The sequence below is a fragment of the Lonchura striata genome, chromosome 5, assembly GCF_046129695.1.
Source record: "Lonchura striata isolate bLonStr1 chromosome 5, bLonStr1.mat, whole genome shotgun sequence".
NCBI classification, from domain to species: domain Eukaryota; kingdom Metazoa; phylum Chordata; class Aves; order Passeriformes; family Estrildidae; genus Lonchura; species Lonchura striata.
This window is the reverse complement of record NC_134607.1, coordinates 67,410,920-67,428,425: the sequence shown is the minus strand read 5'-3', so window position 1 is coordinate 67,428,425 and position 17,506 is coordinate 67,410,920. Positions and strand designations below refer to the sequence as shown.

The following is a 17,506-nucleotide window of genomic DNA, read 5'->3' as shown; positions in this document are numbered from 1 at the left end:
GGTGCAGTGCGGACAGCTCAGCTCCCTCCCCCTGGATCCTCATTCCAGGCCATGCTGAGCTTCCCTGCGTGGCGCTGGGCAAGCCGCCGCCTCGCCGCGCTCCGTTTTCCGCTCACAGACCTGGGCACTGCTTTTTGCCCCTTGCAAGCACCTTGAGGGGGTGGTAAAACCCAGTCAATTAATGTCACAGGGAGACTTCAGTTATCTCCCCACCCCATTGACACTCAAACTTCAGTTGGCAAAATGTCAACAGGAGCGATTGCTGCTGCCGATGAGATGGATAGCTCTTGCTGTTAAAATAATATCTGATGTTTTGCTCAGATGTCTAATGCATTTGCTTTATAAGCATGGATGATGCAAAATATCCCCAAGGCATTATTCCCAACAAGTTATAGAATCCCACTTAATGTCTATTTTTAGGATTGAATAGGTTCTGTAAAGGCTCATTTGTTTGAAGAAAAGATAGTTAATAACTTTGCTTTCCATGTGATTTTCCAAAAGACAATTTTTGGCCATACCTCCCCTCCTTTATCTCCACTTCATTTGGTTCACCTGTGCCCTGGAGTTGTTGCCATTAGTGTGGGAGGTAAGAAATTGAGGAATTAAATATGGAGGAGAACTGCTAAAAGAGCAATAGTAGCTATTTGTACCCTAGGAAGTGGTCACTTCTAAGATACCCAACTTTTTAATTTCTACATAAGGGTACAACATTTAAAAGAGACTGAGTGCTACAGCCTACTTAGTAAATGTATGGGATGAACAGCAGGATGTGGAGGGGACTGTGGAAGGGATCACTAGATGAAGAATTATTGATAATAGTAATAACAATATTGGTATTTTGTTATTATTTTAAAGTGCAGCGTTGTTTTTAGTCTCCCTAACTAATGTTTAATTTAACTTGAATTTAAACCACATAGTGTAGTGGATTGCAAATAACTGAGTTGGAAAGCTTCCAAAAGCCATTGAATTTCAGTGGTTTTAGTGTTCTCCGGTAAAACAACTTCTTTTAAGCAAGCTATATGCTTGTTTCTGTGCTCTAAATAGAAAATAATGATGTTATGCATTACTGCATGAACTATATTTGGCACCCACCAGTAATATTCATTTTCTCTTGCTTCTCTCTCTTCCTCCTTTCTTCCCTCCCTCTCCCTCTCTCTCCCCCCCAAAAAAAGCATGTATATATGTCTGATAGTACTCTAGGAGGCCAAGTAACAGATCACATTCTTATGCTACTAAAATTGTATGAATGACTAACACAGCTTAAATCCTTTAAATTGGGATTTATGGAAGGATGACAGCAAACAATCTCCTACCTATGCCATCGTTCAAGCAGTTACAGCAACTACTTTACATTTATTTGTGAGAGTCTAAGTGATAAATGCACATTTGTCCTCCTTTTATCCAAAGGTGAATGACTTCAACCAATACTGGGAATCCAAAGCTCTGCCTGTGGTGATGAAGCCAGCAGGAGCATGATGCTGGTTCTCACTTTCCTGCCTGCTGTGTGGGCATATTTGGGGGAATAACATGGGCTATAGACTGTTCCCACTGGACAGTATGGACAAGGATATCCTGTTTCAAATGAAAGGAGAAGTAGAGCTGTGTAAATGCAAGCTGTGCCACACCATGTATTTTAAGATCCAGAGAGCAGTCCTTTGCCTCTTTTATTCACTAGTATTTATTTGGCCTTGGAGATTATCCCCAGTTCCCAGAGAAGTTCCCAAAGCACTAGCCAGATATTGACTGCGTAATTCAAGTTAGTTTGACCCTAGAGGAGTAATTCTAAACAGTTCTTTTCGATAGGAAAATACACCTCCTTCACTTCTGGGAAACTCATATTACTTGTGAGTCACAAGGGTTTAAAAAAGCAAAACCAGCTGGCAATGAAATGATGTGAGAAATGAGTATTCAAGAACTCCTCTGAAAGATTCTATGGAAAAACTGGGGAGCTAAAAGCTGAAATGAGGGGTGGGGCAGGGGGTATAGAGGTATCTGCACATAATAGTCCAGAAAAACAATGGTCTCTAAAGACACTGAAAATTGTTTAATTCTCTGGTGCTTATGGAGTATTTTCTCTTCTTCCCCCAATCTTCTGGTAGGTCGATACAGTCCCTCCTGATTTCCAGACTCAGTAGAGGTTCTCAGAAACCTAGTTGGTCTAGTTTTTTCCTTAGACTACTGGTCTAATTAAACTGCACTCATTAATTGGATCAGGAGCTTGGACAAAATTTGAATTAATTTCCGGACCAGAGTTAGGCAAAGAACATAATTTTTTCCCCATTGGTTTCCATACCTCTTTAGGTGATTTTCTTCTGAGCCTTTAGCTTGTCTCTGCTGCCCCTTTTAATATTTTTTTCCTCTTCGGTTTTCCTGTTGATTCCAAAAGTCTCACAATTTACAGTTCTTCACCCAAAAAGAAAATTAGGCTTTAATTAAGGTCTAATGTCTCTTCTCTCTCCCACATTCTCTCTTGACATTTTAGAGTTCTGAGACGTAAAAAATACAAAAGATTCCTTTGGCTTCAACAATGATTAATGCTAGCAAGAAGCGAGTCCCAAAGTGCTAGAAATTACAAGATACATGCAAGCTATCATCATTTAATCCTATTGCTTTTTGTTTAGTTTGGTTGTTACCCAAGTAACCCAAGTTCTTCAAATTTAGCCTTTGCTGGCGGGGAGGTTTAGCTCCATTTTGTGTGGTGTTTGTGATGGTGACAGGTAAGGGACAAACTGAGTTGGGTCATGCCTAGAAACTTCCAGACAGGGCAGATGACAGGGAGGGAGGAAGGTGGCAGGTCTGAAAAGGGCAAAGAGCTTTAGAAGTCTGCTGGTGGCTTTAAAGGACAATAGAAGAATGATGGCAGGAGTGGTAGAGAGTGAGGAGTCATGGATAACATTCCCTGCATGCAATCCCTCAATTCTGATGGTGTAAAGTCACATTCTGCTTGACTTTAAAGGACCTTCAGGAGGTGGTCGTTGACTGCCATGCTGAGCTGGGTGAAGGTGTGGGCAGGTCTGATGTGCATTCAGAGTCCTTTCTTGCCAAGAGGTTTTCCTTCCTCAAGGCATTAGAAATTACAGGAGCAAGACACGTGCATCCACAGTGGCAGGAATGGCCCACAAAAGCTGCTAACAGATGCAGTAATCGTGTATGAAGGTGCTTTTGCAATGGACCATCAAAAAAAAAAGATTTTTCAGTCTAGGTGGCCAAAGTTTCAGAGATGCTGAGGGTATCCAAATTTCACAGACTCAACACAGCTGCAGCAAAATGAGCCCATCAGCTCCTTCATCTTCACTGAAAGGCATCTCCTGCTTTTAATCACCAAAAACATGTGTAAGACTATCATACTCGTGTAACATCTTAAAGCAGCCAATACAGACTATTTCGAGTGCCAACTGCCTCCTCCTAAAAACCTTGTTTCACTCGCAGAAATTGCTGCTTGCAGGAAGTCTTTAGCCTACCCAGAACATCTGAATGCCCATTTCTCTTCAGAAAATTGATGGAAAGCAGGTGTCCAAAAGCCTTTCCAGCAAATATATTGACAGCTCTGAAATGTGATTTAAGCAGTTGCTGTTGATGCAGTGGTCACTTGGAGTGTGCCAATCCCATGTTCGTCCATGTCTGGAGACAGTTCTTACCCATTCACCCCTGACCCCTCATAAGGTTGCACCTGATTTGAAGCACCCCCCCCCCCCCCCCCCGACTAAACAAAAGGAAACCATGAGCTGATCACCTTGTGCAATGTGCAACCACACAATAGTAATCACAGCTAATGACTCTGCTAAATGCTAGACTGCACACACCTCCTTGTTTGGTGTTTGTTTTGTATACAGAAGGTAACATCGACTGAATAACGAGGATGCCAAGTTACAGATGGGGTTGTGGAATCGTATCTGACAGCCGATTAGAGTAATCTGACAGAAATGATGACTTAATCACCACGACAGACTCCAAATTCCCAGATAGAATTCCACCCAGGTTAATCTAATTTCCTTGCAATATTTTTGCCAGAAATAGACTCTTAGCCAGCTTGTTTTCTCCCATGCAGATGTCACATGGCTTTGACAAGAATGTAAATAGGTACTGCTATTTTTGTTGAAAAGATGACTTTGAGGCTCTAAAGCTGGAGAGGTGGCATGCCTTTGAGATGCATTGGTTGCTTTGCTGTGGTTTTTTTTTTCTTTAATGACTTATGTTTACATACAGCAAGATGTACTCAGGAAAAAGAGGGGGAAAAAAGATATAACGATTCAATTGTAATTCTAGGCCTTGGCACTCCTGCTGCTGCCCTGGACATAGCCAGCAGCCAGATTCTCATTAATTTCAGGGGGATTTTCAGGGTTGCATGTTTGACAACTGTTTCTTTGCCTTTTTGATTCCTATGGACTGCCTCAGCACCCCTGCTTGGGATGCGCCCAAGGAGAGGCAGTGACATTCCTGGCCCTGGGCTTTGGGTGGCCTCTGTGACAGCACAAGCAGCAGTGAAGCCCCCACTTTGCTGCCAGCACTGCCACAAGGCATTGGCAACCTTGGGCAACAGGCATTTGCCTGCTCTCAGCTGTAAAAGGGTGGTATGGTGTGTTTTGAGACTGATGGGCAGAGGGCACCTGTAGCAAAGGCATGTGATGCCCTGCTTGCTGCACAAGTGTGTTCAGTAGAGCTCTCTGTAATACTGATGAGGAGAGGTTGCTCCTCACAGCCCATACTCCAGCCTGGGTTTGATATCTCCATGCACAGTACTTGCAAGGGGAAGCTGCCCATGCTCAGAAAGAACTTGCCTGAGAGCTGTGTTGTTCTCTTTTACTGTGTGTGCTGAGCATAGGATGATGTTCAAGGTAATAAATTACTTGCTGAAGTTATTTTTCTTGTTCTTGCCTCTTTATTAATTGTAAGTGTGCATTTATAAATACTGTATTTTCATAAGCAAAACTTTCTCCAAGAAAAGAAGAAAATGTTTCCTGTTGTTTTGTGTGACAACATGACATACTGAGAAATCACTTACCTTGAGATCCATAAGTGATGTATAGTTACAATAACAGCTTTCCGATAACACGGGAAATCCTTCATTTCAGTAGATGACATGATTCCAGTGAATGGCATCTAATTTGAAACAGTTTTATATCATCTATAATCTTTTGGAGTGCCTGGGAAAGCACAGCTATTTTATTATTTTATAGCCTGCAGTTATATAAGAAAGATATAAAACATACAGATTATTTTGTCTTTTGCTCATTGTAGAGTGAAAGGATAGTTCCTATTTAACTTTTGTCTCTGCCCCTTTAATTTTCTTATTCACTACACACTTCTTTTGAGAGTCATTCTTTTCTTTTCTTTTTTACACATACCTTTAAATATTTTATGGGTAGAGAGCTTATAATATGTATTGTCACGGCAGTTGTCTCTAGAGGTCAGCAATGAGTTTAATAATGAGATGCGAACCAGTGACTCTGTAAAACCCATTTCAGGTTATAAATGGCATGTTTTATTGAATCTAGTGTTAAAGGTTGTTAACGTATCAATTGGTGATGGTCAGGGTTAAACAAGCTTCAACATGAGCCCTCTCATGTTAGGAAACTGTCAGTAAGGTATTTTTCCACTTTCCTCTTCACTGAAGCCTGGTCTGTGTATCACATCCATTTTTCTGGGGGTGTTCTGCAGTTTAAACTCTCCAGGCCTGAGCTGGATCTTTTATTAGTTTTTCACTGATACAATTTTAAGCCCGATAGCATCACTCCCAAATTCATCTTGATGGTGTGAAGAGAATGTGGACCATGAGTTTTTAGCAGGAACTTTTGAAATCAAGTCAAAACCTATTTGAAGCATTCTGGTAAATCTTGCCTCTTGGTTTGTGAATGTACCAGATTACTGAGTTAATGAACTTGGAGTAATGATGTGTGACTGTAGAGGATGACTTTATAAATGTGCTTGTCAGGTAACACTGATCTTTGTGTTGTGACCATGAGCTGCAAAAATAACTTCTTCACCTGAATTTGGTCTAAAGTTGGCTTCTCTGGTTTGGGCAGTTTGAAAAGTGAGATGTTTTTAATGTTGTTAGAATAGCCTTTATTCAAAGTATCTCCTCTTAGGGGCACATAAACACATCTCTAAAGAGCAATAGATTGGTTCTCTGTTTACAAAAGGCCTGAAATTGGGATGGTTTTTTCTCTTTCATCTTGCATATTCCTGAATTTTCAATGCGTGCCTTTCTTTCCTCTGTTGTCTCACCACTCCATTGCTCCTCAGAGACATCAGTAACAGCAATGGCCTTGTGGAGCAACTTACGCCTCTTTTCTTCTTCCTGTTTTTGCTTGCTGAATGGACATGCTGCCTCACATGCCCACAAATTTTAAGTCTCCTGCAGTGCCCAGTGTATTGTTGATGTCAGGAAAAATCCAAAGCACTAAAGAAGACAGAGAACGATAGAAGATCCTTTTTTTTCCTATAAAACTGATCTAATAACAGTGGTAGCAACCAAGTGCTGGGCTATTAAAGTCCATTTAGGAAACAAATGATTCAAAGGGAGCAGAACTGTTAAAACTGAAGAAAATTTATGCATCCCTACAACTGCATCTACCTTGTGGCTTTGCCTTTCCCTAGGACACACTGGGGAGTTGTGCAAGCAGCACAGGGAATACATTGATTTGCAAGGCCAGGGAGCATTCTGGACTTTGAGTAAATCTAACAGAAACATTCACAGCAATATTTTATATTTTCTGAAGAATCCAGCAACTTTTTCCCTGGTGGTTAAGTTACTTCACCAAAAGCAATGCAGATGTAGGTTTCTGTGCAGCTTTGAAGGCATATTTGATATGAGGGCATGGATGTTCTCTCCTGCTCAGCTGTTTTTGTTTCCCAGAGTTTGTCATAACAATCTTTTATTAAAAAAGTGGAATTGCCTCTGACATTTTCAGGCAATACACAGCTGTGCTGCACTGAAAAATGATACAAAAGTAGAAAAAGCATACATTTTTTTCACCTGTTCACATGAATTGGTAAGGAATTGCTGAGGAGAGAAAAGGCAGTGGCCCTGCTGCTGCCAGAAGGTTTGTGCAGTCAAATCCCAGTAACTACGCAGAGCCCAAGAAAGAAAATTAAAATGGGGGTTTTTTTGCAAGCTTAAACATCTCCCACATTGAATCTCAGTGTGAGGTCAGTTCTGGAGGCTTTTGAGAAGCTGTAATAAAATTTCCCTGAACACACCACAGTGGCCACAGGGCTGGCTATCACCAATTTCCTGCGGAAAACTCTGATTGTGAGGGAGCTCAACTGCTGTGGTGTTATTATTCCTGAAAGAACAAAACCACCATTTGTAGAAATTTTATTGGAGCTATCAACAATTCAGTGTGGGAGCAGTATCATTTAGTAGAAAAAGCTGAGGACACACCAGCCTGAATGTGCCAAGGTGGGATGTTCAGCACAGAACACTGCAGTAACAAGGACATGAATGGAGGAAGAGGTTGAAAAGGAAAAAGGATTTGGAATTTTTATGGAAGCCAGAATTGTTATGTGTTGTGGTGGAAGCTTTATGAATGAATGTGTAATGGATTCTAAAACAAAAATATGAGATACTAAACAATTATAGGAAGCTGTTTTAGGAATCAAGATCTCTTCTTCTTCAGTCCTAAAAGAATCAGCAGAGTTTTTTAATTACAAGCAAAGTTCATTTGTCAAACTCAACTCCTCTGAGTACATTGGAAATGCTTGCTAGTTCTTAAATTACTTGAAAATTGCATCTTGGTTTTGGCAGTGGTTGAGCACAAGGAAAAAAAAAAAGCTGGTAAAACAGAAACCAAGCATGCCATAAACTAAAGAGGGCTGTAACTTTAGAGGTCTTCTGAAACTAGATACAGCAAATTAAAGATTTATATGAGTCCTATGGGCCCAATGATATTTTATTTTTTTAAAATTTCCTCATTATAAAATACTCCTTCGCCATTTTATTTTTTCTTATAAGCCTATAATATACAGTGATATTCCAAATTTATATAATTTCACCATGTTTAATATTAAATTGTGTCTCTTTTTAGCCCTTCATTGAAAACATCACTCTTGATTTTTTATGACTATCCAACCTGCCTTACTCTCTTTCATTTTTGTTTTTAGATGCATCATCCTATTCAGATGAAACCTGCAGATAGTGAAAAGTCAAATGGTATGTGTTCAATTTATTTTTACTTAATTGTGTCTTTCTCTAAACTAAAGTAAGCACAACATTGTGAGAGTTTTTGCTTTAATCCTTTTGTGGTGAAAATAATAGGCAGTTTCCCTACAACTGACATGCCAGGAAGATGTTGAGCAGCTCTGAACTCCCTTTTATCTTCTGCTTTAGACAAGGAAGGAAATGTCCTCAAAAAAGGGTCTTTCTTGTACCTGCTGTATGTCATGACCTACCTCACTACATACATCCTTCCCTTGGGTTCTCCTAACAGTGAGGTGATGTGGGAGCACCTGAGATTGATAAGATGGAGATAAAATGTTGATGCTGAAAATTTAAAATAAAAGAAACAAAAGGGCATACCTGTGTTAACACATTATGTAAGTACATGATCAGCCTTAAACATTTGCCAAAAGTACCTTTTTACAGAATGATGCCATTCTGAATCTGAGCCAAATTTAGATTTTAATCATATGCTTCATTATGAGCTGGGAAGCCCACTTTGGAGCTCTCTGTATACTTATTCCTCAAAACGATTGAAAAATGAATGCTATAAAGACAGTAATATCCATTTGGAATACTAGGGTACTGCCTAAGTGGATGTATATGACATGCAAAATAGATGGCAAGCTAAATTTATTAAACATTCCAGGTTTATATATTCAGGGAAATAAGATAATCGAATGGTAGTGCAACTTGGCAACATGTGATTCTTTAAAAATATATACGTGTATATTTTGCCCCTTGATTTGTTCCTGTAATTTTCTAAAATATATGTTAAAGATATCATCTGCCTTCTTAGATTGCAAGAGCTTCATTTTCCCTTAAGGCCCACATAATCAGAGCTGGTTCCTCCAACAGGCATTTTTGCACCTCATTAATTAGTAATCAGGGCAGAAGCCGTGCACTTAGAGATCTACATACCTGCAAATGTAAATTATGATTGGGCTCTAAATCTCTCCGCAAGGCTTTTTTAAGGCTTCTTTTTTTGCTAATTGTAGTGCATCCCTTTTTCAGGCTTCTCCAAGGATTATGAAGTTTGGAAGGAAATTAAAAATTCACATTATACTAGGTTTCCCATTATGACAACTTTCCAAAAAATAGTGGCCAAAAGCACAGGAAATATGGGCCACCACCCATTTGTATGGGAGGGGGTGTTCTCTCTCTCAGGTTGGAATCATAGAATCATTGAATATTCTGAGTTGGAAAGGATAGATATCCATCCATGAGGATTCTCAAAGTCTAATTCCTGGCCCTGCACAGGACAATTCCAAAAATCCCACCATGTCCTTAAGAGCGTTGTCGAAATGCTCCTTGACCTCTGTCAGTCTGGCGCTGTGACCACTGCCCTGGGGAGCCTCTTCCAGTGCCCAGCCTCCCTGTGGGTGAAGAACATTTTCCCAAAGATTTTTTGCAGTGATTTCTTGCTGTCTCTGAGTGCTCAGAATAGAGACTAAGGCACCGGAGAACTGAACTTTTCAGGCCCCACTGCAGTCAAAGAGAACATTACTGCTGGAATCCAGACTCCAGGCACTAGTATTTACTCCTAGCAGTGGGCACAATTATCCCTTAGGCACAGAAATGCTGGCCTGAACCCTCTGAACTAAGTATGGCCTCTATGGGTTCTTCTTTCAAAGACAAATTTCACCTCAATTTCCTTGGCAAATTAGAAAAATAAGAGGCAATGGGCCAAAATTGACTCCCAGTGAGTTACTTGTTCATTGCCTGAAGTGTTTCTTTCTCAAGGAGATTGAACATATTGGAAAAACACTGTGGGGAATTGTGCAAATTCTGTCCTTCTCTGCAAGTAGTGCCTGCTTTGAAAGCGGGGTAGGTTAGCTCCTGGCTGCTGCTGTTAGTCTGGGGTTATCTGCATGAAACTCCTGTCTGCACTGTGGGAATACTCTCTTATTTTCTGGCATCTATTCCAAGCATAAAGATCACAAGGGATTGTGTTTTTTCACCTTTTTTTTTTCTTGCCTTTCTTTGTATTTTTTGGGAAAAAACAAATTGTCAGTTCAGGGGTTCCAACTGTCAAATTAAACACCTTTTTAAATTTAGATTCCTGAAGGGTGTGGGAACTTCTGATAGGCATGTTCAAGGGATGGTGAACTGTTTTTTTCTTTTTTAATCAAATGGAGAAACAGAAGGCAAACTAATACCATGATGATGGTAATAATGGTACTGCTCCTCTGAAAGGCAAGGCATAGGCATGGGGTTCATGGAGTGGGTGACAGTTTGCCAGCAGCTTGGAGATCAAGAAAGAAAAAGCAACAGCATGGGGGATGTGGAGGTTTGTTTGGCACATGTTTCCCATATGCTCCAGGCTATCCATCTGAGGAGGTATATTATCCATGCCAACAGCAAACTGTAAACTGTACCTCTTCAACCAGATTGGTAAGTTCAAAGGGGAAAAGAAAAAAAGACATGCCAAGGCATCTTGGTTTTCAGGATCTGTGGTAGTTGAGCTTTTGAGGAATACTCGAGTCTCTTTGATTTCTGAGTCATGGGAGGATCCCAATGGATTTTATGGCTAAAGTCATGTTTCTCAGTTTGCAAAGAGGCTAAAGCAATTTTCTTATGGAAATATGTGTAGGATAAATTGAGCACTCTACAATTCTTCTGAGCTTGTACATGTTTGTGAAGGATTGATAGATCTCTTCAAGTTCCATAGGGAGGTAGGACAGGTCCTCTCATTCAATTTACAGAAGTTTTCAAAGAACAATATTTGCTATGTGATTAAATGCCCCCTCCCCATATTGAGTCCCTTGTGAAAAAGCTTTGAATGAGCATCCAAGCCAGAGACTCCTGAGATTAAATCCTCCTTCTTTTGCATCACTGTTCCTGCCCTTAGTCTGCATCACCTGAGGAATCTGTCCCTTGATACCAGAGGCCAAGCTCACCTTATGGAAGCTGGGAGATGGGTATGGAAGGGACACCTCCAGCACACCTGGACCAGGTTACTCAGAGCCCCATCCAGCCTGGCTGTGAACACTTCCAGGGCTGGGACATCCACAGCTCTGCTGGGCAACTTTTCCAATGGTTCATTCCCTGCCTACAATGTGTCTAAGTCATTTCATCTGCTCATGCAGATGAAGCAAATCTTGATCTCTTCCACCAAGCTTTTAGTATCTAGAGTTGATGGGGCAAGACTTGCCTTCAGATTTAATTAATTTGACTACCCAAGGGGATTCTGAAAAGCTTCTTATTGTTGAAAATCATAACAACTCTTCAAGATTTGCAGATTATGAATTTTGTAGTGTGTCCTGGTCTGATCACCTTTGTGCAGGTTGTTTTAACCTGTCTAGAAAGTTTTGGTTAAGGATTTTCTGACAAAAAAGCATGTTTTCAACTTCAAAAGCTCCACCATTACTAGACTTTCCACTCACAGTATTTATCCTTTTAAGGACATTTTCCCTTTTTCAAACAAAGGGGGTTCCTCCAGTCTGATGCTGAAAAACTTACAAACACCCGTTTGACTTTAAGTTGTTTGTGGCCATTAGCATCCTACAATTTTTAAATGCTTAAATGTCTTGGATCTGGATTTGAACACAGTCAAATACTTTCAGGCACATATCCTGCAGACAGTATGCTCTTAAATTGATCAAAGCATCACTGCTTCAGGGAGAATGATAGAATTCTCTATTAAAAAAAAATAAAGTAGGGAGGAGGGTAGCTGAGTAATCTTATGATTTATTTTTATTGATTTCATTAATGGAAATTTTTTAAAAATAATTTTTAAATTCTAAATGGCACAACTTTGCTGAATTGGGGGTAGTAATTAGATGCCATATGTTAGCACTAACACATAGAAAAGTTGATAATTAATGCAGGCAGCTCCGGATTCAGGTGTGACTTTGACAGATTGTATGCAAGGGGTTTTCACAGGCTTACAGCTAGGGATAAAAAATCTGATTTCACCTTTTCCCTTCTATATGGGAGTAAAAAACCAAAACCAAACTGAAAAAAAAAAAAAACAAAAAAACAAACCAATCCTCCACGCCATTTATACATAATTAACTACTTATCTAGTTGCTCAAAAGAGAAGGCATCTTCTGGGGAGAAAATTCATTCTTTATCTGAAGATCACTCCTCAGAAATGTACAATAAAGGGCTATAATTTTGATCTTTCAAAATTTTGGGGGTTTAGAGGAGTGAAAAAAAAAAGTTATGTTGAATCTTCAGGGAGATTTCTCACAATTATTACAGGGTTTAATTCTTTTGTAGCATTCAGAATATAATCTCTACTCCTTTATCCTCTTGGGTTAGCACAAGCAATCTAATACAGCCTGCAAGAAATGCTCATTACTGAAGCAAATTGAGTAAAGCTAAAAAATTAGATGCTTCAGGATGTTTTTCTGCAGGCTGGGTGTAGTGCTGTCAGAAGACAGGAGGCTCAGTTTGAAAAGTTCCCCTCCCAGCAGAGACAGATTTCATCTCAGATAACCTTTGACGGCTAAAGCAGAGTTCTGGGTTCAAACATGATGCCCTGGCACATGTGCTAGTGATAGCAGTGCTTGCCTTGACAGGGTTACAAGAGCAACTCTACTTATTCTAAAATAGGTATCTGTATCTCTTCATGCAGTGCTCCTGCATTCTGGCAAACCCCACCCCAAATCCAGCAGGCTTAGCACTGGATGTGTCACTCAAACTGCCCTGGCAGCACAGCCAACCTGCCTTGGTAATGTGTTGGGATGGATTAAAGGTGAACCCCATAATGTGTTAATCAAGAAACTGTGCAGTTTCACACTTTCCTTCCTATAAACAGAACTTCAGGCCTTGTTTACTGTGACCTTCTGGCTGCTTCTGCTCCATCAAGGAGGGGCACTCAGCCACCCCAACCTACCTGCTGCTTCCAAACTGTTGTATATCCTTCATTCTCCCAGAGTGGTGTAAAATAGTCAGAAAGTTCAACTAAGCCCATAAGCGAGGTTCAGAAATAATGATGTCAAACACATGCTAAAAGAGTTTGGTTTTTCTGGATTTTGAATTGTTGAAACCTACCCCAAGGGTGGGAGAGAGAGTTATCAAGCAGCAGTGATATGCTTTGAGATATGTGTACATGTGCTGGCCCTTGCACACTGTTATCCTTCCCCCTTTTTCTTTGCCTGCTCTCATTGCCAAAAGCACTTTCAGCTCCCAGGCTTTGCCCAGCCCCTCTGAGCTCATTCACTCCTGATGTCCCTGCAGCTGGAGCTCAGGACATCTGGATGCTGTCATGATGCCTAAGATCTGGGAGTTGGCTGGAAGGTAACAGCCTCTATCAATCCACTCAGTCAGTGCAAAAAAATCTGTAATCTACTCTCTACTCTGTAATCATTAGCAAAGGAAAGACTCCCATGACAAAGGCCATGCCACCTTGCTGGGAGAGGTGAGATCTGTCACTCTTTGAAGGAGCTGATCTCTTGGCATTGCCAACAACCAGTTGAGCTGAGACCAAACCTGTAGGTCACTGAAGCTAGGCCAGATTTAGGCTTCCATCCTTTCCCTAAGCAGCAGCACCTGTCCCAGTCTCAGTATGTTTAATCCCCATTTTACAGTCCATAACAGAAATCCATTAGGAAAATCCACGGGTTTGGAAGATCCAGAGGGAAGTTTGCTAACCTCTAAAAAACATTTGACCCCACACTTTCTTGCACTCTGTTGTCTGATTCTCAAGCCTTGCCTGTGTGGCTGGTAAGAATTCATTTCAGAAAGAAAGAAATGGCTTTCCAAAAATGCAGAAATAACTCTTGAAAATCAGTCTTACCAAGGTGGAAAAGTATTCCCTTCTCCATGTGGGAAAAACTCTTTCAGCCTAATAATATCAGATGTTCTATCAGATGAAGTGAAAACATGTCATTTTGATCTTAACAATTGTCACTTTAAATGTTTTTTTATGCTGGGCCTCTAGCCAGAAAAAGAATAGCAATTTTCTTAAGCTTCAACACTGATCAGCACTGACTAATGGCACTGAATGCAGAGCACGTCATCATATCAATATGTTTTCTGTACTCCAAGCATTCTTCATGAAATCTGCATTTTTAGATGTACAGTACACAGGAGCTGGATGTTTAATTTACTATAAAATCACCCTCAAGCTGCAAACCTGCAAATCATGTTAGTTAAATGGCATATTTATAGGTTTACTACCAAAACCGGAGGCGGCCGATGGGGAGTTTGTCACCTGCTACTCTTTGGAAAATTAAAACAAAGCCTTCTGTTCACATCTCATTTCTTTTGAGTCTCTACATGAATCTCCTTGGTTTGAGGCTTTGTCCTGGCACCAAAGCAGGACCCAAGCATCCTCTTTTGGGATACTGTAGCAGGAATTTGTCCAACTTAGCCAGCAGCTATTTTTAAAAGAGAGTTGGAATCTAGACACCCTTAAGCAGACCTGCACACTGTATTTCCAGCCTAAGATCAAATTTAAACTGGTTGGTACTAGCTGACACAGAGACACAAAAAACAAGGTTCATGACACAGAGCAGAAGGCAATGCTTGGAAATGTGCTTGACACCAAGGCTTCACCCAGCCTGACCTCAGGCCATGGTGTGGAGAAATCCAAGCCTGGCAGCCCAGCTGGATCCCTTGTCTCAAAACCTTTCCTGCATTATGGACAGTCTGTGGCTGTTGTTGAGGGGACAGGCTGGCCAGGGAACTTCCTCAAAGAGATTGCTCAAGGCAATATAGGAATTGTCTGCAGTCAGCTTACAGGCATCCTTCCACCAGCAGAAGTGGCTGCCTGTACTCCTCTTGTAGCTGTGAGCGAGGGAATTCAGCCTTCCCACCCTTAAAATAATATTTAGCAACATCAAGGTCAGCTATATATTATGAATCAGATGTAAAGCTTCATAATGAGACATATATATTTATATATATAAATAAAAATATCCCAACTTGCAGGTCTTATTTGCAATCACACATATTCAGCTCCTGATCTGTATATAAATGTCTCATCCCATGCATTCATCATTTCTTAACCCTTTCTGGAGGGTTCACCTGTGTGTGGAACCTCAATATAAAGTGTGAATGAAAATGTTCAGTCTTGAGGAATTTACTGAAGAAAACATCTTCCCCTGGGTGTTAAATTCACACCAATTTTCTTGCAAGCTTGTAGAGTGAGAGGCTAGGATTGCTGGGGCTGGTCTCTGTTTTGGGTTCTGAAAAATGCATGGGTTTGGTGCTTGCTTATATAAAAGCTACAAATACTTTTTAAAGTCAACGATTTAAGGAGAAAATTACTTCAAACACTTCTCGTGATCAATAAACATGAACCTCTTCTTGTTATTCTTGAAATTCTTAAATGCACTGAAAATGTTGAAGTATAACAGAAATAAAATCCTAGAAAAAATGGACACGGTTCCTTCTTCCTCAGCTGCAATTTTTTCCATATGACAGACTTGTACTAATACAGGAGACAGAGTTAGAGAGCAAGGGAGGATTCTTTTTTTTTTTTTTTTTTTTGTAAGCCCAGAAATGAAAATACTTCATTACAAAAATAATTTGCACAATAATAGAAATAAGTAAGTGCACTGCAGAATCTCTGGAGTAAAGCTTTCCTTCCCTCTTTGCTCCCCCACAAACCCTGACAGTCTGCTCATTAACAGGGAATTGGATTTACATGCCATTTCCAGAGAAGAAGAAAGCACTGGTGTATGTACTGTATAATAAGCACTTAGATTTTTGGTTTAATATAGATGGGTGGGTGCATTAACATTTGGAAGTTTTTCCAGAGTGAATTAAGTTTTGATGACCTCCTTCATTTTTGACAAGAGTCCCCTGCTTTAGAGCGGTAAATTTGAGTTTGATTAATAGGACTGTGTGCATCCTGCTTCAGCAGTCCAACTTGTGCTGGTGTTGGTGACAGTGCAGGCAGGAAATATTCTACCAATAATTCAGGTAAAGCACGTTTTTAATGATTTGGTTTTTTTTGCAAACTCAACATCATTACGCATCAAAGGGTGTTCAGGTGATGTTCAGAAATATGTCTTCTGACCTCCTGAAGGGCAGAAGGCTGTGGCACTAAAAAAAATCCAGCAGAAAAATGTAATGCATTCTTTTTCCAGAGCAGTCATTGCACATCTGCCTTTTCCAGTGCTGTGCAATAAGTTGGCTGAAATTGAAAGCTCAGATAGGAATTGCTCTCAAAACATTTCTCAGGAATATTTTTCATTAGCTTGTATCATTACGTGCAGAATCCCTTCTTTACCCTCACCCCATCATGATTTCTTTCACACATGAGGGGGATGAAGGAATTTATCTGAATTAGAATCTATGCAAAGATATCTTTAAAAGTGTCTCTAATGGAGGATACTTTCCTTTTAGAGGCCATGAAGGATAGGTGTATGCAGAGTGACTAAGACAGCCAATTAATATGTTATATAAACAGCAAGCACCACTAGAAAAAGGAGGGAGAGAAAAATGAGATATCTGGGGGGGAAAGGAGGGGGGGAAGGGAGGTTGTAAGTATAAAGTGTTTGCCTTAGGACTTGTCTTCAGTCACAGAGCCAGACTCACATGACTGGAGCTTGGTTTGATGTGGTAATGAAGCATTGATCACAGCAAAAAGATGAAATGGCCTTTGCTCATTCATTATTTTTATCTTCTAGCTGTGGAAGACAGAAAATTGTTCATAGGAATGGTTTCGAAGAAGTGTAATGAGAATGATATCAGGGTGATGTTTTCTCCGTTCGGCCAGATAGAAGAATGCCGAATCCTTCGGGGACCAGATGGGCTGAGCCGAGGTGAGTGTGCAGCCTGTAAAGTCTCTTTCCTTAAGTGCTAATTGGGAGCTTTATGTCACAGCCAAGGTAGGCAGAGCTACTGTCTGCAGCGAGAGGTTTCTCTGTAATACATCCCACGTGATGAAGGTATCCACATGAACTTTTCACAGTGACTGAAATTATCACCTTGTATTTCCAGTGTCAGAAAGGTCTCGGTGCCAACATATTAACTTGTGTTATCACCCTGTTTGTCAGCTGGAAAGGTTCCTTTGCACCCTGAGAAAACACCCTCAGTTTTCTGCTCTCACAAAATCAAAGTTGCTCCCCTGACCCCATTTCTGCTTTGTAGCACAAGGCCAAAGGAAAAAAAAAAAAAAGGATAGGACTATAAATGACTGCTTGAGGGCATGAAGGGTGATGGGAACTGGCCCTTGTTGTAGCACTATCTCCTCCATTCCTGTGTTTTCTGTAACTCTATGCAAAACATAGGTCTGCCGTAAGTGAGAAACGAAGAGGTTACCTTGGACCTGAGAGCTTTGCCTGGACAAATGTTTGTAAAGAGAGTTTTTAAATCTTGCGCCTCTACCACAACCCAAAAACCAGGACAGAGGTGTCAAGCATCACCATCAAGAGTGGTCAAGTGACC

At 40.5% G+C, this 17,506-nt stretch overlaps 1 protein-coding gene across 18 annotated transcripts in view; it reads left to right on the top strand.

The window, feature by feature from the left end:
* CELF2 (CUGBP Elav-like family member 2) overlaps positions 1-17,506 on the top strand; it is a 547,018-nt gene that overhangs the window by 460,155 nt on the left and 69,357 nt on the right. For 17 of the 18 annotated variants that reach the window (XM_021530962.3, XM_021530961.3, XM_031506833.2 and 14 more), the window contains 2 exons: positions 8,104-8,152; positions 16,747-16,881. In XM_021530962.3, the coding sequence (XP_021386637.1) occupies positions 8,104-8,152; positions 16,747-16,881 (184 nt within the window). Of the gene's footprint in view, positions 1-8,103; positions 8,153-16,746; positions 16,882-17,506 lie in introns of those variants that run through there. The other variant, XM_021530969.3, reaches the window with a different exon arrangement.